The 22,553-nt window shown below is 43.9% G+C and overlaps 1 protein-coding gene across 7 annotated transcripts in view; it reads right to left on the bottom strand.

Moving 5' to 3' along the window:
- The window catches only part of FAM168A (family with sequence similarity 168 member A), a 212,331-nt gene that overhangs the window by 15,541 nt on the left and 174,237 nt on the right, over nucleotides 1-22,553 (bottom strand). For 5 of the 7 annotated variants that reach the window (XM_069883370.1, XM_069883367.1, XM_069883369.1 and 2 more), the window contains 2 exons: nucleotides 13,703-13,783; nucleotides 2,580-2,705 (listed from right to left, as the gene is read on the bottom strand). In XM_069883370.1, the coding sequence (XP_069739471.1) occupies nucleotides 2,580-2,705; nucleotides 13,703-13,783 (207 nt within the window). The remainder of the gene's footprint in view (nucleotides 1-2,579; nucleotides 2,706-13,702; nucleotides 13,784-22,553) is intronic. The other 2 variants (XM_069883373.1, XM_069883374.1) reach the window with 1 other exon arrangement.

Here is a 22,553-nt window from a genome sequence, read left to right on the forward strand (position 1 = left end):
AGGAGGCTGAGGGGTGACCTCATTGCTCTCTACAACTACCTGAAAGGACGTTGTAGAGAGGAGGGTGCTGGCCTCTTCTCCCAAGTGACAGGGGACAGGACAAGAGGGAATGGCCTCAAGCTCCGCCAGGGGAGGTTTAGGCTAGACGTTAGGAAAAAATCCTTTACAGAAAGGGTCATTGGGCACTGGAACAGGCTGCCCAGGGAGGTGGTTGAGTCACCTTCCCTGGAGGTGTTTAAGGCACGGGTGGACGAGGTGCTGAGGGATATGGTTTAGTGTTTGCTAGGAACGGTTGGACTCGGTGATCCGGTGGGTCTCTTCCAACCTGGTTATTCTGTGATTCTGTGATTCTGTGATAAAATCTTGCTCACACACAAAGCTGTGTGTATAAAACCCCCTGGATCTCAAGTGGAGCCTCTAAGCAGCAAAACAAAATACCACAGCAAAAAAACAAGCTTTGAAAATCCATCATTAAAGGATGAATAGCGAAAGGCAAAGGCACGCCTCCACACTGTAGGTTAAGGCAGAATGAAGGTACCTGGACAGCTCTTATCTAGGCTTTAAACTCATGCTTGTCTTGTCACCATCTTTCACCGAATGTTCTCAGCCCTGTGGAGCCCTCGGCATCCCTCCCATCTTAGTGGTGCAAATACGGGAAGGTACTGAGCAGCTATTGCATACTTGTTCATATTTATCCCTGTTCAGCATGCAGCTCCAGTCTGTACTAGTGGGCACCCTTCACCCTGGGAACAGAAGGGCTCATCTTCCAGGCTTCTCCATGGCTCTCTTCCATCCAGGTTTGACACCTTGCTGATGCACATGAACAAGCCCTCGTCAGTCTCATGCCATGTGATGGATGCCAAGAGAAGGCCTGGTCCCAGGAACAAAACCTGGGCTAGGTGAGATCAACCTGAAGGGCAGAACCAATTGCGATGCCCAACCTGAAATGCTTCTGATTTTTCAGAGCCCGTGCATGAGACGGCATCTCCCAACAGAGCTTCACAGAAGCCAACCACAACTATAACCCTGAAGCATTGCTGCAAATAAAACCTCAAGACTTTACCTGTTTCCAAATTAGATGTGTCCAAGCCAGCTCTCTGAAAGTGAGGCTAATCTGTATGGGTCTGAGCTGTGACCACATTATTAAACTTCTTTATTCCCCACACTGGGCAGCCACAGCCAAATTCTACTCCTAGACCTTTTCCTACCCCTGTACTTGGTCTTTCCTGCTCTGATATTTGAAAAAGAATCTCACTTGCAGCAGCCCAGAGGTGAAATGGGAAGGAGGAATCACATCCAGGCATGGGTTGAACTCCAAGGGAATTTTGCTGAATAATATAGAGGTTTCTACTAATTACATGCCAAGATTTTCTAAACACAACTCAGTCAGATCTAGTCTGGCATGAAACTAGGTGTGATGCAAACCTGTGTCAGACGTACAGACCCTGTCCTAAAGAGAGGTAGGGACATGTCTTTTCAAAGGCTTTTAATGTCTCCCAAAGGCTTTTAATAGGTTTATTTTTAATAATTCTTTTCTTAAAAAAAAAAAAGAAAGAATATTTTCCCCCCTCACCTCATTCTGTGAATGACTTCATTTAGCAGCAAGAAAGGAGCCTGGAGCACACAGACAGTGAGGAACTCTTTAACACACGTGTGTGCATGGGCCCAATGGCTCTAGCCTTGCAAAGAGCATGGCTCGTGGAGAGTCACTTTAAGATAGCTTTTGTTTTTCTCCATTTATGACTGGGAGTTTCTCCAGGTCCCAGGTGTGTTTGGGAGACTAATACTGCACTTTGAACCTAGGAGTGGTCCCACCTCACGCTTGCAGCACACCTCATGCTAGCCATGCCCTGGATTTAGCAGGCAACCTGAGGGCAAGGGCAGGCAAGAACATTTGGGCAGGGGTGGCAGGGGATACTCCACATACCAGGGATGCACAGGGGGCCTTATCAGGGACCTTATCACCCCTCCTGGAGGCACTATTTGGCCTCATAAGGGATGAGATTACAAGACTCCACCTAGAAAAGCCTGTTTGACTGTGACCTGTAAGCAGCATCACCTCCCCCTGCCTCTTCTCCGCCAGTTTGAGTTAAAAGGTGGAAATTTCACCCAGATACCTTGAAAATCATGCTTTATTTGGGAGTTCTCTCTTTCACTTTTAGGGAAATGGTATCCCTTTGTTTTTTCTGCGCATACCATTCTGCTGAACCACAGAGCATCACTACCACAGGTTGCTCCTGGATACAAAACACTCAGTGAAAAGAGAGGCCTTCACCCTTCTCCACCTGACTTCCAGAAGCAGGGATGCTACCTGTTTTTCAGAAGAAAAAAACTCCAAAAGCTCTGTAAAATTTCATCCCAGAAGCACGGCGCTCCTGGGACCTGCGGCACCCTCACTTGTATCAGGACTCAGCATCCAGGGATGGACACGTGGACCCATGTGCACCTGCACAGATATGATCCCATCCACTGCAAACAGGCTTGATCCCAAATAACCCCATCCCCCAATAACCCAGAGGAAGGGAGGCAAATGGGCACAAACCAGCCAAGTAAAACCCCAGAAGAAAAGGTTTATTTACTGAATGCTGCAGAAGAAGCCTGATAAGTTCTGTTCTCGGTTCCGGTGTCCACCGGGAGGTGGAAGGTGCCCTCTGTGGCACAGGAGGAGGAGGTCTGTGGCCAGGCTTGCTTCATCAGAAGTGTAGCTTGAGTGGAGATAGAGAAGAGGTGTCACACAGAGCAATGAAGATAAAACTTCCCACATTTATGTCACATTTGAAACACTTTGCTGCTCTCTTCCTTTTCCACCCCTTTTAAGGACAAATATCTGTAGAAATTTCACACTGGGGTTCCTGTCACCCCACTTGCTCCCCATGCAGGGATGGTTTGTATGGTGCATTGCAGCAAACCAGTTACCTGCCCTGAACAACCAGTTTCCTGAGCCAAGTGACCTGCATGAAATCTACATGTGGGAAACATGGCCAGCAGAGCCACCATCCCTCCCTAGATGCCACTGGTCACCTCTGTGCATACGGACCAGTAACAGCCAAAAACTGGGCTAAGCCTGGCATGCAAGGCCTTTTATTCACAGCAAACCCCTTTGAGATGCTTGCATGGCAGGTACCACCAGTGGACAAAGTAGCGGTTGCTATGACTGTCCCATCACAGTGCTGGGTTGTCCTTGGAAACTCCAGGAAGGAGAGTCAGCAGAAGTAATGGCGGGTTGCACTGTATCCCAGGTTGTGTAAAAGTATTTACAAAGCCAAGTAAGATAATCCAGAAGAATCTCAAGAGCCAAATCTTGTGGGATTTGAGAAGCGACCAACAGAATTGAGTCATTTTGTGGGTCTTCAATTTTCAAAAAGAAGAAAAGGTCTTATACCAACTACCACAATGCACCTCTGCAGGATGAACTAGCACTGGCTATGCCTTCATCCTATATGCAAACACATTGCCAACACCCATCAAAAGACTGTCCATCAAAGGCTTCCTGGAGCACATCTACAGAGAAGAGAGACCACCAACACAAGCCTAAAGCCAGCCTCCTTCCCAGCTGGAGCCTCTGGGAAAGGCCGAACAGGTCTTTTTCTGATTTTCTTTTTTATTTTTTCCATGAAACTATGGATTTGTCCTATCTTTTTGTTCCAGACTAATCTCACCATCCTTGGTTTAAGTCCCATTACCTCCCAATGGAGTGGATACATCTTTTGAAAGCCTCAGCCAGCTATTACAGCTTGCTGCTCACTGGCTTAACAAGCTGCTCTATCTGTTATTATAAAAGACATAAGCTCCAGGTTTTCAATGTACCACAGTACATATTTCACACACCCATCTACTAAGAAAAGACAACCAAGTGAGGCTTCATCGATCCTCAGCAAGCCACTTAGTGATTAGACTTTGCTGTGAAGATGTGGAGGGAAAAGGAGATAAAATGATGCAACTGCTGGAATCAAAGAAAATCAGTGATCTATGGTTTCTTTAAAGGTATTTTTTGTGAATGCAGAAGCTAGACTGTTGACATGCTCTCTCTAAGCCATATTACTGAATTCCCCAAGATCTCTAGAGGTCTGGAGGTCAGGACATGTCCCTATTGTATCCTTCTCCTTGCTCAGGTGGTAGGGACAGGGGGGATTTCCTCAGAAATGCAGTAAAGGGATTCTGAGTCAGATCTGCAAACTCAAGATAATTCTGAAGGTGGGGAATAAAAAAAAAAGGAACTTTGGGCAAGAAATAAAAACAGAGGCATGATTTTGTAGGCAGGGAAGCATTTCTGATAGTAGAACCATCCAAGCTTGGACAAAGACACCGGAGGCAGAAACAGGAGTTCTTTGGGTACCATGGCCTGCAGGAGGTAGTGGGCTCTTTATTCTCCCCATTGGCTCAAAGGGAGTCACATGTGAAGACATTTTAAGGCTTCACTTCATAACTCCTTCTGCCAAGCAAGTTCCTACACCCTGGTGAGCGCTTTGCCAAGCCCTACATAAAGGACTTCATCACTTGTTTAGGGCTTGTAAAACTACCTGCAGCCCAAAGGCAAGAGCAATCATGTTTCAAACCCTTCCAATGCCTCCATGTCTGTTCAGACTCTTCATTAATATCTATAAAGATGTAAATGGGAATCTGGAGTGCCCCAGGGCTGGAATCTGGGGACGAGTGATTGAAGAGGCCAAGGAGGAATCGGTGCTGGTGCCACAGCCCATGCCAGCCATGCCACAGGTCCTAATAGTTGTACACCACTGCCCAGAGAAAGCAGATAAGCACTGCTGCTGGTCTGTTGGTCCACCAAAAAGTCACAAGATCACTCTCCTAGTGTGGCACAGAAATACAGGAGCATGGAGGACACCCAGCAGCGATGCTTTAACGAATGGTTTTGCAATCGTGAGCTATGTGGAGATGTTTATGGGTGCAAGATCTGGCTGGATCATGCTCCACCTCCAGAGGTGTGCAAAAGTGCTCCTCCTTAACTTCTTGAGGAGAAAACCATTGGGTTCATGGAAAGTGAGAGACTCAGACTGCAATTTATCCTCCACTCAAGCACTGATGATATTCTGCTTCGAGCCTTTGCCCCCTCCCAGAGGTTTGTGAGTTATTAAGGCTTTCCAAACTATTTTCCATGGTATGCTGCACTCCTGAACACCACACTGGTGAGCTAATTCCCAGCACTGAGACAGAAACACTCTTCCACTTAGACTTTTATTCAAATTCAGATTCATTTTTGCCTCTGGATTTCACAAAGGTTTTAATCTCCAAGACTGATGAGACAATTTATTTAGATGTTATATGAATCCTTCCTCAGTGGTTTTTCCTTTCAACATCAGACCTAGGAAAAAATCAAGGTAATTTGGGTCTGAGATGGCTGTGAGCTTGCAGTTTATGGCTATGCATGTTCTTTACACTAAATCCTGGATCCTCAGAGAATCCATCACTTAAAACTACACAAAAGGTGAACTGAGGAGGCTTCTAGGAACATTAATATCTCTTGGTCCCTTGCAAGAGCTACAATTCACAGAGGTTACAACACAGCCATTACTTTCTAATACCACCTAAGGTCTACTTTCTACCAGTGCCTTCTGGCTTTTATTCATTATCTGTTGGATCTCTGGCAAATCTAGTGGTGGGAACTGGGCAAGCAATTTGAATTGAGTGCAGATCTCTGCAGCGCTGGGTCTGGCCTGTCTCCCTGCAAGGACCTCTAGCCACTGTGGCTATGTTCAGGGCACATTTTAAGGGAAAAGAGAAAAACACAAACCAGATATGCCTAAAGAAAATGTTGTGAATTAACTGAAATACTGTGAATACAGAATTGCAATTAAAGGATGAATCAAATGATACAGTATCTATGGTGTATTTATTTCTTGCTTCCCTCTGCCAACGTTATTTGTGATGGATATGGCCTTGAGCCTCATACAAAGTTTGCAATAAGCTTAATTCCCCAGGCAGTCCCCTTACCGTGTGCTTGAGTGTCTCAAAATGGTGGCATTTGTTCTTAGAAACTATTGCAAGGCTCTACAGGATATTCACCCTACCACACCTCAAGATACCCACCTTGGGGGACCCACTGATGTGCCTAAATAGTTGGTGGGCGCCTACAGAGGTTCAAGAGCACTTACGTGGAGAAAGGAGATGCTTTCCCTCTCCAGGGCAACGTTTCCTCCAGAGAGGACCCAGAAGCAGGAATGGAGGATAGCAGCCTCCACCCTGTTCCACAACATCCCCACAGAGACCCCTAATTTCTGAGCCTGATTTTAGAAATATCTGTTCTGCTCTGTAAGGGCAATGAAGTAATGGATGCAAAGCATTATTCTTCCCTGCATTATTAATAAATGCAGTTAAAGCATAACCCAGCCTCCATGCAAAAAGTGTGTGCCCTACTTTCAGGAAAATAAAAAGCCGTGCTTTAATGAAGGAAGTTAAAACAAAACAACCATCTCAGGAAGACAGAATGCCTGGGAGGGAATATGAACCAGGCTTAATGAAGATAGGCTTTTTTTTTTTTAAATTGGCATGCCTCGTGTCTCTGCAGCGCAGTGATTTAGGCACTCGTTTTTATACACTTGAAAGGAAATTTTTTAAATAACACTGTCCTAAATAAGCACCAGAGTTTGCAATGCTAGTGTTTGGCAGTGATCTTGTAGCCCACCTTGTGCCTCTCCCTCTAGCAAATACGGAAAAACGCAACCGGAAAATCACAAAAGGCAGAAACTTGTGTTGTTTCAAAGAATAAGGATGGAAAGAAATTTACTCCCTTGCTTGATGTAGGGCTTCTTTGGCAGCTGTTATCTATGCCTTGGGAAAGGTTGGTTTGAAATAAACTGGAGAAGAATTCATCATCATTTTGGTGCTCAAACATTAGCAAATATTCACCAGATACCTGACAGGGAGAGAGGCAGGAATCAAGATTGGTTCCAATTACCATCTTCCTTTCCTCATCAAGGATGACATCAGATGACACCTAAGTGGCAGGTATTTGAAAAGTAGACTTCGAAAGTTATCCACCACCAATGCACTTCACTTGGGGTGAACAATACGGGGGGCAGAAGCAGGGAGCATTCTTCATCTTTGCTCGGTGGTTGACCTCTTGCTAAGATTTTGCATGGAAGTCAAGCAAAACTCAGGAGGCTGGGGGTAAGAGACGCCTAACCAGAGAGAGCTTGTTTGAGGAACACCTTTAGGGTGGACTAGAAAGGGAGATCAAGTTGGCACAGAACAGTTCCTTTCAAGACTGACAGTTCGCTTCCAGTTATATCCCACAAATTCAGAAGAAACAAGCAAAGGATGCACTTATCACTCTTTCCAATCTCTTTTCCGAAGTAGTATTAAGGGGCACATTTACCTGATCTGTCTACATATGGAGAATCAGATAGCAAAGCAGATGAAACTTTGGTTTGTGACTGCTTTTTTGAATGAACCCAAAGAATTTCTGCCAGCATGTACCACCCCCCTCCACCCCCATCCCCAACCTCAGGAGGCTGTAAACAGAAACACCTTGTCAGTGGATGAGATGTGTTTGAGAGCAGCAATTCTGCTGGGAACATACAGCATCACATTCTGCATCAGGATAGCTAAAGGCTCAGCATCTAAAATTCCTTAAAAATACACTTAGAATTAGTTTGCTGTACCAGAAGCAGCGATTTTAAAAATAAGCTGATCCACTCTGAATCCAAGCGTGTTTGATGGATGGCATGAACCCCAGCAGCATGTTCTTTGTGGTGGGGCTATTTCCAGCCTCCTGTATGACAGCAGCTGATTCAATTTGAGTAAATGCTTTCCATACCAATACAGATGACTGGTTTTAACTCAGCCACTGAACCACAGTATTACTTTAACTCAATTCCATTTCATGGAATCATTTAGGTTGGAAAATACCTTTAAGATCATCAAGTCCAACCGTAAGATTGAGTCCAATTGTAACACAGTTGAAGATGCTGCCCACTCTGTCACATGTACCTACTGACAGAATATTTTATGGATCTTGTTTTGCATTAGTTGTCTCTCAAAAATTCCTTCCCTCCCTCCCCCTTTAACTCTTGTTTTCTATAGAGAAGTGACCACTGACAGCGAGTGCAATGCTGGGAGGTCCTGAGTGGTGGACCCTGTGCCTGCTTCCTGGAGTTGTTAATGTGGTATCTTGTCTGCAGCAAAATTGGGATCTTAAAAAACATAATTCAAGAAAAAATGGCAGGGAGTTGCCAAGTAGCTTGAAGAAGTCTCTAAATTTAAGAAAGGTCTGAGCCAGGATTGCCTCTGTAGCCTTTGCTCTGCCTCTAAAGACAATGTTGACAGATGCTGTCCTCACTCACGGCATCACACAGGCTTTTTTCCTCCACTAACTGGCACTTGTGCATCCTTGGCTGCTGAGCCGCTGGTCTGAGCATGGCAGAGTCAACGAATGCATCTTTCCTCCTGGCTGCACACGAAAAAGCTGAAGGCTCTGAACCATGCCTCCTACAAGATAAATCTCCAAACAGTGAGTTAAAAAAAAACCCTGCCGTGATATTAAATTGCATTGATTTCAAGAGCCGCGTGATGGAGGTTTCTGCACAAAAGGAGTTGAGTTGAGGAGCACCAATTTTAATCTTCACCATTTCCTCGCTAATTTAGTGCTTAGCTGTGTTGTGTTACACACTGGAAGATTTTTGTTCTCAATGCAAAATGACCTGTCAGCTTTCTGGATGTTAGGATATTTCTAATGTGGAAATTATTAAAAGCATTTTTTAAAAATTATAAACAGAGAAATGAAATTTAAATGTCAAGACAGCTGCAAAGGCTTTCTTGCTTGAGCCTTAAGCTGCCTAACAAAAAGATCTGGCGGGGGCAGACAAAAATGATCAGAGGATTTTTTTTTTTAGAGAAAGCAAGTCAGTAAAGATTAGGATTGCACTTCAGAAGGGAGCGTCAGAGGAGTGAACAAAAGGCTGGCTGGCACAAAGAAGACTGACCATGGCTTTCGTTTCCCCTTTCATATCATGCAAATCTAAAGCAACAGACAATTATTTGCATTGCTTTTACATTATCTGCAGAACTGCTTCCTGCAAAGTATTGTAGCAATAAAACATAGTGAGAATCAAAGCACAGGGGAGGCTAAGCATCTTTAATGAAAGAGAGGACACCCACAGCCACCAAGACAAAGGTAGGGAAAAACCAAAATCTTTGTGGTTTTGTGCATATAAAATCTGCTGACTAACAAGGTTTAGGGCAGATTATTCCATAACAATCATGAGCAAACTTCTGAAGGCAAATCTCGTCATTGTCAGGGAGAAGAGACCACGGCAGATAGACAATCCAGTCCTCACTGACTCCTCTCCACTGGGTCACGGGCACAGGCTGCAGATGCCCCTAAAGGAACAATGGGGCTCAAGAAGGGGTACCCAAGGGCTCACTGCCTGCCTGGCGAACCCCAGTTATTAGGGTTATCTCCTCCATTTCCTTGTTCTCTCCTGGTCCTCTTGACTGTTTCTTCACCATCACGTTTGGGGCATCCACTTCTTTCTTGTTTTTACTGTGGACACAAGCAACTTCTTTGCTCAAGAGAAGGAGGCCCATTCCAGGTCCAATGCTTTTACATGCCAGGTGGGTCCCATTTCTCAATCTACTCCTACTATCCTAACCTATGCCAAAAAAAAGCAATTCCATAAAACATCATCCTAGAAGTGTCCTTCTCTGAGGGTGTCTTGACTATATCAGTTACTGGAGAAAGCGTCTACAAAGCCCCTTGGGTTCCTGTTCCTCATGAACGTGAAGAACACCCCAGGTAGGACTGATCTTGAGCTCTCCTGGCAGGACCGACAGGCACCCCATGGGGAGTCTGTCCCCTAAGATGGGCTATAAATGTCTCTCTGGGGAGGTCTCTCATTCTCTCCACTGAATACAGAGAGGCCTGGGATAGAAGGCTTAGAGACCTTAGGTCTATACCACTAAAGGGAACCAAAACTTCCCTAAATAAATTCCTGCAAATTGCTGGAGCTGTTAAAAATACTTGAAAATTGCCTTGCTTTTTTTTCTTTCTTTTTAATTTGGAAAATTAAACTGAGCTAAAATAAAATCCTTCCAGTGGAATGTGTGGATTTCATCAAGATTTTGCAAAGAAAAGTATTTTGTTTGGATATCAATGCAGCATTTCTGGAGGTTATTTCAATTTGTTTTCTAATAGGCACTCCAGCCTCCCAAGGACTCCCCAAAAATTCCTCGTCCTGCAGTGATTTGGTGGTCCCTCTCACGTAGGTGTCCCCTTGGCCATCCTCCCACTCAGTGGCAGAGCTCCCGCCTGCGCAAGGCACAGGCAGTGGCTGGGGACAAGAGATGTTTTATAATGTCCAGGCCAGGAGTAGGAACACTGCTGTATTTACATCCCTGGCTGAGCAGAGAGGACATTGCCAGCCTCTGGCAGGACAAGCCACTAATAAATTTATGGGTTTTTTTTAATGCTGTGCAGCTCTTTCAATTTTACTCTTTCAGCACTATATCCTTCGGGGGAATTTTAAGGTGGCCAACACACATCTAGGGGAATAAAACTTGTTTCATATTATGTTAAGATTATTAGTGGGAAGAAATAAAGCTAAAGCCTCTACCAGAAGCACATAAAACCAAACAAAACACAACAGATCTCTTACAGAGTCATCCGCAGTAAACAGCTTTATTTAATAACCTTGCAAAATAACAGTGTATTTAAACTGTGATGTGGAGAAGACAGCACCAAAAGTTTTGGCCACAAAACCCTCATTCCTACTTCATCAGCCTTGGAAAGCTCCCGAGCCTGGGGATCCACTGATTTTATGACAACCAGGAGACTAAAACTTGGCAAATCAAAGGAGAAAGGGTTTAGCAAGACTGCAACAAAGTCCAGCTTTGTATTCATTACACAAGCATCTATTTCACTCTGATGATGACTGAGCACTTAATTGAAAAGACAGCTTTATTCAGAAGTTTTTTAATCCCGCAGCTCTTCTGAGATGAAGCATTCAGAATAAACATCTTGGCCAATGAAAAAGCCACGAAGTCAAAATGAAGGGTGAGATAATATTTTTCACTTCCAATGTGTGCTTGGAAATGAGCGAGCAAGAGATTTTTTTCAGGCTTTTTTCATAAAAACCGTGAAAAAAGGCACTGTCCTAACTTCAGAAATGCTTTTCCAATCACAGTTCAGACACTGCTGATTCTTGCATTTGACCTATGTAACTGTCTTCATGTAAGAAAACACTCTGATAACATAATACAGCCTAAAATTGCCACAACTAATATATAATGTTCTAATCACACCACGGTTTGAGTTGGAAAGGACCTTCAAAGATCATGTAGTCCAACCCACCTACTGTGGGCAGGGACACTTTCCAGTAGATCAGAGTTCCTCAAAGCCTCAGCCAACCTGACCTTGAACACTTCCAATTATGTGGCATCCACAGCTTCTCTGGGCAACAAGATATCAAGGTTGCCATTAAATAGGTGATTTCCTTATCTTATACTTCATTTCACTTCATTCACTTTGGATAAGAGTTACATTTTGAAACCGGTACTTAGCCCTTGGGTTTCTACCGCCTTTTGTCATGCCAAGAGGCTCTTGTCAACCAGGTAATTTTGCTCCAAGCAGAGTTAACCATACTTTAAAAACTCAAGGTCACTTGGTTTTTGGAAGTTGGTCCTTCCAAAGGTTTGGTTTCAGTAAATTACTTAAATGTAGGATTGACTTCAGTTAAATTATTTCCTGAGTAGTGCCTTTCCTTTAACTGAAAAAAGAAAAAGACTTCCATAAAGATTTCCAAGTTTGGGCTCAAAAGCATAAAAAAATCAAGTGATTGATTCAGCAGAGCAACTCAAATATTTCTCATTAAGCACAGAACCTCATTAGTCCATGCTGTGGTGAAGGCAACTCCTCGTGGACTAGGTGGTAATTACTCCATGACTCCTGCTTCACAGTAACTTCTCTGACTTAGAAACAGTGAAAGATACCCTTCTTCTGGAACACGATGAGTCCTTGCTGGAAGTTATTTGACAGCAGTTCCCATGGTTAACTTTCTTTCTGTCCTAATCTGCATGTATCTTCTACCATTGGCAGCTCCTGGCTATAAGCAATTCCCCCACCTCCCCACCTCATGTAAATGAGGTGTTCAACCTCCAAGTAATTGACAGGGGATGACTGGCTTGTATTCATGCCACCCACATCCTTTGATGGTTTTCTCCTCTCCTCCTCAGACAGGAGGGAAGGTCCCAGACCTGTGTGTTTCCTCCTCTGTCCACACCCTTCTCTGCGCCCACAGAGCAACAGAACCCAGGCCACAGGCTATGTATGTGGTTTGGCCAAGCAACAACCAAGGAAAACAGGTAGGAGGAGGTACAGAGAGATGGGGCTCAACAGCAGGCAAGGGAAGGAGCTTGGCAATCTAGTCATGGGCTTTTGTCAAAAAGAAGACCACGTCTAATGAAGGAATTCAAATAAGAAATAGCTTTGCGGGTGATGAGGGGAGAGGAGCAGCAGGGACAGGGAGATGCTCATGTGGAAAGGTAAGAGGTGAAGAGGACAGGATTGCTAGCTAAGCTCAAAGAGCAATAAGGCTCTGGACAACCAAAATTGAACGGAGTTATTTCTGTAAAAACAGACAATTAGCCTGGGCTGGATATGAGCAAGAGGGAGGCAAAGAGATGGATTAAATGATTGAAGCAGAGGACTAAGAGAAGGATTTTTGAACCAGCTCTCTGGAAGGATGGAGGAGAAATTGCCAAGGTCAGAGATGGCAGAAAGAGTGAGGCTGCAGGGAAAGGGCTGAGCTACAGAGGACAAACGTGGTCCCCATCAGCCCGGCTGGCAAAATGGTTCAGAGGGACTGCAATAGAGGATGGAAAAGAGCACGTGGCTCATGAAAAACTGAGAACTTCCTGAAAAATGAAGACCTTGTACCTGCAAGTAACATTTCCCAGAGACAGATGGGGAGTAGTGGAGAAGGGAATGAAGGACAGAGCCTGATCAAGTTTTCACAGAAAACTGAAAGGGGCAGATGACAAATACATCCCAATGGACATGCTGCAGCAGAGGTAGAAAACAACTGGTCGAATTGGGAAAGACAAGGAAAAACAAGATTTTACAAATAAGAGCACAGCTCAGGCTATCAAAGATAACCAGCACATCAAGGCTAAGGCAGAAGAGTTCCTGAGTTTGGCCAGGAAAGTTTGCTGCCTCTTTGGAATAACCAATCTAGGGTAGTATGAAGGGCAGGAGCTGGAAAGGAGATAACAGGATAGTCCCAGAGTCCATGAGGGCCACAGGAAACAGGCGGACAGTAAAGACATGGCATGGGAGATCCAGACACAGTTGCTGACACTTCTGCATCTATGACATGGAAGGAGGCGAGAAGGACAAGCAAGGGAAGGGGAAAAGCAATCTTGAGGAGATAGCATGCAGTGTTGAGAAAATATTAAAAGCCATCAGTGTGCAGATATCACAGCATTGAGGACTGTAAAATTCCTGGGATTAGTATTAAGGGATAATTCATGGCTCAAAAGTACTTTGAAATGTAGAGAAATATTCCCAATGGAGGTTGTGATGCTAGTGGTAGAGTTAGGAAGGGAAAAGCGTAAAGCAGGACCCTTCCCTGGAAAGTATTTGCTGACAAGCACATGGAAACTGTTGGGATTTATACACTGAGCAGCAAAAGGTAAATCCTCCTGCCTGCTCCAACATGCCTGATCTCATGTCCACACACAGATTTTTTACCTGGGGCGTAGCCAGGGCTGCTGGTTGGATACATGTTTGGGTTGTAGGCTGGAGCAGCGGTGGGATAGCCTGTCGGATAACCTGCAATGAGAAAAAAAGAGAAATTACACTTTTTGTCAGCAGCGAGAGAGAGGAGGACAGCATCCCTGGAAAGCAATAAACAACTGGTGTGAGCAAAGAGGCCATCGGCACAGCAGTAAGGTAAAGCACAGATGTATTCTCAGTTGGCCAGAGTATAGGAAGGACTATGAATGTGCTCTATAGACTTATATGTGACATCATCAATATTTCATACTTATTCCTCTAGAAAATGAGGATGATAACAAGAATGCAGAATGCAGGAATGTTCAATGTGCTCTGAAGAAAACTATTAAGAAAATGCACGCACTGAATGTGAAATTCAGCTACAAAATAACACCGGCACAGCTAAATTTGAAAGATTTTCCTTGGGTCCTTGCAGCCATTAGAGCTTGATCATTGTAGCACTTTGCATCTAACAGCAGAACTCATCACCTACTCTGAATGCTCAGTGCTCAGCACTTCCATTAGCCAGAGCTTCTTGCTAAAGGGAAGGTAGGGATGTTGCATGAAAACATGCCAGCTCTTATATTCACTCATGGCTGCACAACTGCCATTCCCAGGAGAGACACGATTACCTGCCAGGCCACCTGGAAGGAACATGCATGGCAGCTCGTACCCTTTGAAGCTGCACGACATTATAATGGGCACTTTAGAAAAGGTTGCAGAGTATCTTAAATTTCCATCATGTTCACTTGGGTCGGTCACAGGGAGTTCAGGGGAAATCATCAGAGCACTCAGCTATGGGGAAGCTTGGCCAGCTAGATAGGAAATCGCCGTAGACTGTGGACCCAAGTCACCTATGTGCACCCACATGCCATGGAGATGTCTTGCACCAATGTCTTAACTTCATTAGAAGTTCTCGTCCTCCATGAAGACCACAGATGACAACCTTTGCACCTTAGTCTGCTTCACTTTGCTTTTGCTTATTGCCCTATTTCCATTTCTTGGAATTCTTTACGACTGAAAATGATAACACTTGAATAACTCCATTCCTTCTTATGTGCTCATGTGTAAATTCCTCCGACAGACCAAACAGGACATGTTCATCTTCCATTGCTGGCAGAAAGTTTGGTGTTGCTGTGCTTCTCCAGTATGGCTGCACCCTGGTTTATCTGTGTTATCTCGTTGGCCATTGTCCCAGAGCAAAGCCAACACAACAGCAGACAAAATGACCCTTAAAAAGTCTTTCCATGCCAAGCTCCACTGATGCTGTTTGCTGGTTGCCAGCAAAGGCTGGCAAGAGGTAATTAGCAGTCGATTCATACACACATCTCTTTTATTTCTTTATTAAATAAAAGCAAGCGTGAGACTTTCTTCTTCCCTTCTGAGCAGCAAGACAAACACATTGCAATTTCTCCCTCCCATGACCCGAAGCTCACTGCTCTTCGACTATTTGCAGATTTCTAAAACCTGGCACCCAGCACACAGCCGACTACTGCAGCAAAATTTTGAGGTTCATTTGAATAAGTCTAATTCAACAATCATGACCACTGTACTGGAATAAATGACTGTATGTTCTACCCTCTTATTTTCATCAGTGATATATTTGGCTTCTAAATCAGGTTAATTAAAAATTGCTGTAGTTAATGTTGGATAAGCAGCAGTTTAACAGATTTATTTTTTTTTAGGCTACATAAAACTATGTTGTCATCATACTCAGGAATATACACAGCCTTTTAGCAATCAAGAACCTCCTTGGAAAGTTATTTGCAGATCCAGTGATTGCAAGCAGAACATTAATGATCTTATATCAGAAATATCTCTGTCTACCCTCCACTTCATTAGAAGATAACCATTTGTTTTCCAGTACATTCATTGCTCCAAGGTCCTCCCATGCTTGAGCTCAATGATCCTACTTTGCCTCCTGAACAATATGGCTAGGGGTGTTAAACCAACTCCAGGTAACTTCTCGACCACACAAAGCGTATTTTCCCTAGAATTCTCTCAAGTGCATTTCTACACTGGGTTTTATCTCCTTGACACACAGTTCAGTAGCTGATGGCTGTGCATGTGTGCCATGGTGTTGGGAAGTCCCAGATAGGGATGGGATCTAGATGATAGTCTCTTGGGGCACAGAAAGGTTCTTCTGGTCTTTGCTGCCAGGTAATCCCCCAAGTAAGTCTTGATTCCATGAACTGCTGCAGTAGTCCTTAATAATAGTCCTTAACTAACAGTGCTTAAGTCAACAGCTATGACAAACACAGTTCTGTGTAGCTACACGCAGCAAATGTTTCATCTGTACCCTCTGAGATATCATCAAAATTCACACTCTCCCAAATTCAGCAATAGAATCCTTCTCTTCTACTCAGACCAAAACTGTCAACATTAGGTTTATATGTAAAAAAGAAGCCTGAAGTAAATCAGAACATTTTCAGACCACAGGAAAACTGTGGCTTTGGGTAAGCTTTCACATCCAGCCCATTATTGAAAAACTTCACAGTTATTTCAAGCAGATGGGGACAACCGTATATTTAGGTTTTCTTGCTCTTTTTTTTAGGCTTAACTTCTGCTTGGTAGGACCGAATCTTGTTTACTGTGGTATCTTTTGTTGTTCTGAGAGAAAGTTATGACCATTTTAAGAATAATTTCATTTCAGATAAATACTGTTTCTATCAAGGAAGCTTTAATAGCTTCAGATGTGAAAAGATGCAGTCAGCCCTGCTCTACTCTATCTTCCACTCTGATCTCATAAACTTTGATAAGTGCTGACCTCCAGCAAGGGAACCTGTCCTTTCTATTTTAAGGGGAACTGGAGATGGGAAAGGTGCAGGGAAATTAATGTGGTTTGTTCCTTTTTTGGACATATCGAAAGATAAGGAAGTAGCAGAACCTGGGGCAATTTGTGCCAGAGGAGGCATGCTTGAAAATTCCCAGTGCACAAAACCCACTAGGTTTAAAATACATGAGACATTTTTATACCTAACTGGGTTCTGAGCTGTTAGGATTTATGTTTGCTGGCTCTTCTTCATTCCTCAAGTGACTGCAAACAACCTTCCTCCAGAAAGCAAAAGCTGCAATCTCCATAACAGTCTCCATGTCTTACATACCCGGGGGTATAAGACAAAGCCTGGATCCAACGACTAGGGATGAGAGGTAGCAGCACCAAAGCATTTGGCATCCTGCTCTGTACTTCCCCCTGGATACCTTCAGGGACCTCCTGTAAATCCTTGGTCATCCTGCTGACCCTGCTCCCCTCCTGCCAAGTCAGTCTCACCTCTTCACCTTGCATCAAAAATAACAGCAAGTGGGCCAAACCCACTTGTTTTATGTTGAGTGCTGCTAACCTCCATGGGCTTTCTGCTGGAGACATGAAAATATCACGGACAGGAAGAAAATATCCTTTGTTTTCTACTTGTAGAGATCTGCAAGTGATGGAACCCTGTCTCTCCTGGGACTTGGGACCTTATTACAGCAATGACACAGAAGGAAAGAAAATGAGATGAAAACATATTGAGCAGAATTTATTAGATTCCTCACAGAAGAAATCAAAAGTTGTTCTCTTGCTGTATTTTAATTTAATATCATCTCCACAATCAATAGGAGTAGGAAAGCCAGTGTTCATTTAATGTTCTCCCCAAGGAAAATACACAGCACTCCAGCTCTGAGAAGCACTAACTGAACCGCTTTAAAAATTATGATGCAATAACTGGCTGTGCAAAACAAAGAGCACACAGGGCTACATCAAGTATGTATTTTAAAGCCGCCTTTAATTTTTCATGTATTTCTAAATGTTTCTATACCATTATTTCCAGCTCTGCTCACCCCTGTCCTCTTTGGTGCATTGCTGCTTTTGATTAATGGCTTTTACGCTAAGAGTCCCAGCTACCTGCTCTGTCTTTTTAATGTGCATAGCTTTAGGAGATGCACTATTAAAGGAATTCATGAAATAAATTAAGAGAGTGGCATACAGAGCCTTCAAGCGTGTTTGTTTAGCTCAGGCTCTGTGATTATACTCAGAACGCTCATAATAAAGCAGTTAGCTTATATTTCCAGCTATATATATTTTACTGCCTACATACAAGCCAGAGGTATGTGTAACCATATACACAAGCTCACCACAGACTTCTTCTGCATGAGACAAGAAATGGTTGGATGGGACATTTAAGACAGCTTTTTCTATTCAGGCAGCCTTCTAGGATAGTTTATTCCTGGTCCCAAGGTACTGAGCTCCTGCGCAGCTGTTGTGGTTGTTCTGTACATAAGTACAGTAAAAAAAATACTGGATTACTGGGGAGAAATGAGAGGGCAGAAGAAAAAAAAAACCAGAGATGTTTTCAGGCAAAGGGCTGTCCTCGGAGGATAGGCTAAGAGAAGTATGAAGAGGAGAAGAGAATTGAACAGGCAGCAATTGGGGGGAAGAATTTACTTGGACTCATTGAAGGATCAGATTTGTTCTTCTCTTCCCTTTGCTTCAGCATCTGAAAATCAGGGCACTCATACCCAGCCCCCAGTGCAAACCAGCTCCAGCTCCTCCTTGCCATGAACCAACAGAAAAAGACTTGTGACACCTTGTAGGTTGGTGCCACCAGGCTTCAGAGGACCCTGCACGAGGAACAAAGTGACGTTAAAGCCCCATGGTACAGGCTCCTGTACTCAGTTTCAGAGTGGAAGACTCAGTTCAAAGATTTCCTCCCCACTTGTGTGCTTCGTCTAAAGGACTTTTCAACATGCACTGCTCATCTTTGCCATGAATGAGCAAACCGCATCCACGGAATCACAGAAGATTTTGGTTGGAAGGAACCTTTGAAGATAATCTAGTCCAAGCCCTCTGCCATGGGCAGGGACATCTTAACTGTATCAGGTTGCTCACAGCCCTGTCCAACCTCTACTCAAACACTTCCAACGATGGGGTATGCACAACTCTGGGCAACCTGTGCCACCGTCTCAGAACCCTCATGGTAAAACATTTCTTCCTTATTTCCAACCTAAACATACCCTCTTTCAGTTTAAAACCACTGTCCTTTATCCTGTCACTGCAGGCCTCGGTAAAAAGCGTCTCTCCACCTTTCCCTCCACCTCTTGACAGGCTGCTATTGGGTCTCCTCAGAGACATCTTTTCTCTAGGCTGAAGAATCCCAGCTCTGCTAGCCCTTCCTCACTGGGGAGATGTTCCACCACTCTGATCACTTTCATGGCCTCCTCTGGACACACTCCAACAGATCCATCTCTCTCCTGTGCTGAGGGCTCCAGACATGGAACACAGTAATCCAGCAGAGTAGAGGGGCAGAATCGCCTCCCTCAACCTGCTGGCCACACTGCTTTTTATCCATCCCAAGATACGGTTGGCCTTTCGGGCTGCAAGAGCACATCTCCGGGTCATGTCCAGTTCTTCATCTACCAGTATCCCCAAGTCCTTCTCCTTTATCATTTATCACTCGCCCTGTATTGATGCTGGGGATTGCCCTGACCCAGGTGCAGGACTTGCACTTGACCTTGTAGAACTTCATGAGGTTCACACGGACTCACTCCTCAAGTCTGTCCAGGTGCATCACTTCCCTCTAGCATATCAGTCTAATCCAGATTTTAAAAAACTGAGCAAATTCACAAAACGACAAAACTGCAGGTGCATTATTAGGATGCTGTCTCACAGCGAAGAACCTCCTTAGGTTAACAGCATGTTAATCAGACTGTGAGCCTGCCTCTGGAATCTTTAGGTCCAATCCTGGATCTTCAGAGACACTGACACGTGGTACCAAGCAGGGATTAGGCCATGTTTTCAACAGTTCATAAACGCTTCTAATTGCGTCACCTACTGTGCGCATTTCTTATACCCATCTAACAGCTTTCTGAACACACACTATAAACCTCAATATATCACAGAATTCATGCCCTCTTGTCCTCCTGTTTCTGGATTCGTGCTCTTCTCTGTGTACAAATGCCACACTGAGGAACCACTGTGGACTTCAAGGGACCTTCCTTGAGGTTCTGCCACTCATTTTTTCCATTCAGCCCTGCTGAAACAAAGACATAACTCCATTGTCTGCACACCCAGGGCACACAGACATGAAAAAAATGGAGCAGACAGAGCACTTGAAAATACTTAGAAAAGGAATCAATATGGTGATCCGAACCTATTACACTGAACTGGACTTCACATACCGAAATCCTTCTCAAAAGGAGCTCACTGGTTTTGAGCAGCCTAAACTCAACACATTCATCCAACCAATGTAGCACTGCAAATCCACAAGTGCTAGGTCTCTGCAGGACTTAAGCACTCTTGAAACTCTTGAAAAGAATTTGCTTCTCTTTGATTAGAGAGCCCACGTGGTTTGGTCTGTGTTTCAGCCTTCCACTGGTGACTGCATAAATGAATTGTCACTTACAATACTGATTTCCAAAATGTGCCATTTAATTTTTCAAGAATAGTTCTGTTGGCCATTATCTGATTAGGACTTACAATTGCTACAAGCAAATTAATTTACAAGACAAAATATTCTTCATTCTTTTTCCTAGCAAGTCTTGAGCTGTGATACACTCCTAACAGCAGCCATATCACAAGGATTTTTACAGGGACAGATAATAAAGTCCCTTATCTAACTGTAGGGCAAGGTATTAGAAAACCACACTTCAACTTGCACCACCACCACCAAGCACTGATGGTCGGACACTTGATGCCCTATCTCAAAAGCTCATTAACTACCAACATTAATGGATTACAAATCCAGGCAGCCATGCAAAACTGTCCATGTTGTGTGATTCACTGCTCCAAGACGAGTAAATTCAAGGAACCATTTTACTACTTCTCCTTTTTAAAGCCCTAAAATACTGTATGCTGGTTTGTTTCTGCTGAACGATAACTTTGTAGCTGCAACAGGTGTAGGAACATTTTGTCTTTATGATCCTCTCTTCAGGTCAGCCACATGAAGCCAAAGTAGTCTCATGTGCAAAATACTTCCAGGTTATATTTTTAGCCCATCAACCACTTCTTATTCTTTTTTTGCCTAGACTTCAGAAACTGTTCAAAAATAGTATTTATGAGTACCTTCTCAGGACAGACACATGAGAAACTTCACATCTTCAGCCTTGCACTGATTTAAATCCATTCTCTTTAGACTGATTGGGAATTTATTCTTGCAAAAAGTCACATTCTGTGACATGAACACGCAAATTCGGTACTTGAGGAATTACCCAGCATTGAGAAACTAGAGAGCAGACACCATGTAGTCTTCCTGGTGCAGCTCCATCAAAGCCCTCATCAGCCAGACTTGTAGCAATGCTCTCAAATGCTGATTGCCAGTAACACTGGAAGCAATAAAAATGCACGCAATTACGTGATGACTGGAGGGCACGGAGAAAATAGCTGAGAAGGAAAACTGGGAACTAATCCTGCATTGGAAACCGAGCTTTCAGAGATGAAGAGCTACAGCATTCTGGAAATGAATTGCAGCAGAGATGTAAACAAAGCTTGTTCACCCATGGCATGACCCTTTCTCCATCCAGAAGGATGCCTTTTCAGCCTGCCTTTAGCTGCAGAGCTGAGGGCTTGAACCATGCATCTCCTCCTGCCTTTTGGGAAGTTGTCCCTCAGGGAATACCTCTTGGTGCGTGGGAGGTGACCTCTGAATGACTACTTACACAGAGCATTTTATAGAATTTTCCTGCTCAATAGCAACTATTTAAAACAGCACTTATTTAAATCAAAGATTAATTGCTCTGGATTTATCCTACATAAGGCACCTGAATTAGGTGTGTAGTTGACCTGATACAACACAGTTGCCTGATACAGGGCAAGTATTCTGACCCTGTCACTTCAGGTGTTCATGGCTAGCTTCATCCCATCACACAAGCCAGGCTGCTTGTTTTACAGGTCCAGCTGCCTTGGTGGACACAGGGCCACACCAAGGTCAATACTGAGCAACAATTCCAAGACCAGACACTTGATTTACCAGCCAGGAGACCTTTGTCACAAGGGACTTACAGACTGAAGGCTCTCAGGATGTTACAGGTATGATCAAATCATTGTACATGAGATTGTCAGTGTGTTTTAAGATGTTACCATCCCTCAGGTGGAACTCGGATCAAATTTGGTACTGGAATATCAAGACACATCTCATCCATTAGATTTCATTTACCTCCCAGCTATATTTGGCATCGTGTGTTTTAAAAGGCAGATCTGCTATACTGAAACTCCTTTTATAGCTCAGAATTTACATTCCCCAGTTCACAGTTTTCCAAATCAAACCTAGGTCCAGAAGCAGACTCCAACTCAGGGGGGACAGAGCTGAAGCCCTCCTGAACTGATTTTTTTTTATGCATAACATTTAAAATTATACAAACCTGGGTGAATATCGTTTTGCCAGCTCACAGATGTAACTACAGCAGGAAGGATGGCACGATCTTTTCTTTCTTCCCTAATCATGCAGAATCATTTAAGAGGTGAACCGAGCACAGCAGCTGCACACGTTTCCATGTCACGCTGTACCCAAAACTCTCCTGCATGCTGCTCCTTGAGCATTATGAAAGATGAGCATCCTGACCTGAAAAAGCACCTTGACACTGCAGGGACCCCAGAGGCTGGGCTAGGTTTCATTTTACACTGATCATCCCACGTTACCACCAGTATCCCATCACTCACTTGCCACCTTGCCACGAAACTATTCCAACCCACTCATGCTAAATGGATGTAAAAATAGAGGAAAAGCTGAAAGCAAGGGTGGAACCATTCTGAAAAGCAAGTTAATGGATGGTTGAGAATCCAGCATTTCTGAAGTCTCTGAGGATAATAAATACATTCATTCCCATGAAAAAGTGCCACCCCCTTATTACAGTT

The sequence above is a fragment of the Phaenicophaeus curvirostris genome, chromosome 1 (genome assembly GCF_032191515.1).
Source record: "Phaenicophaeus curvirostris isolate KB17595 chromosome 1, BPBGC_Pcur_1.0, whole genome shotgun sequence".
Taxonomy (NCBI): Eukaryota; Metazoa; Chordata; class Aves; order Cuculiformes; family Cuculidae; genus Phaenicophaeus; species Phaenicophaeus curvirostris.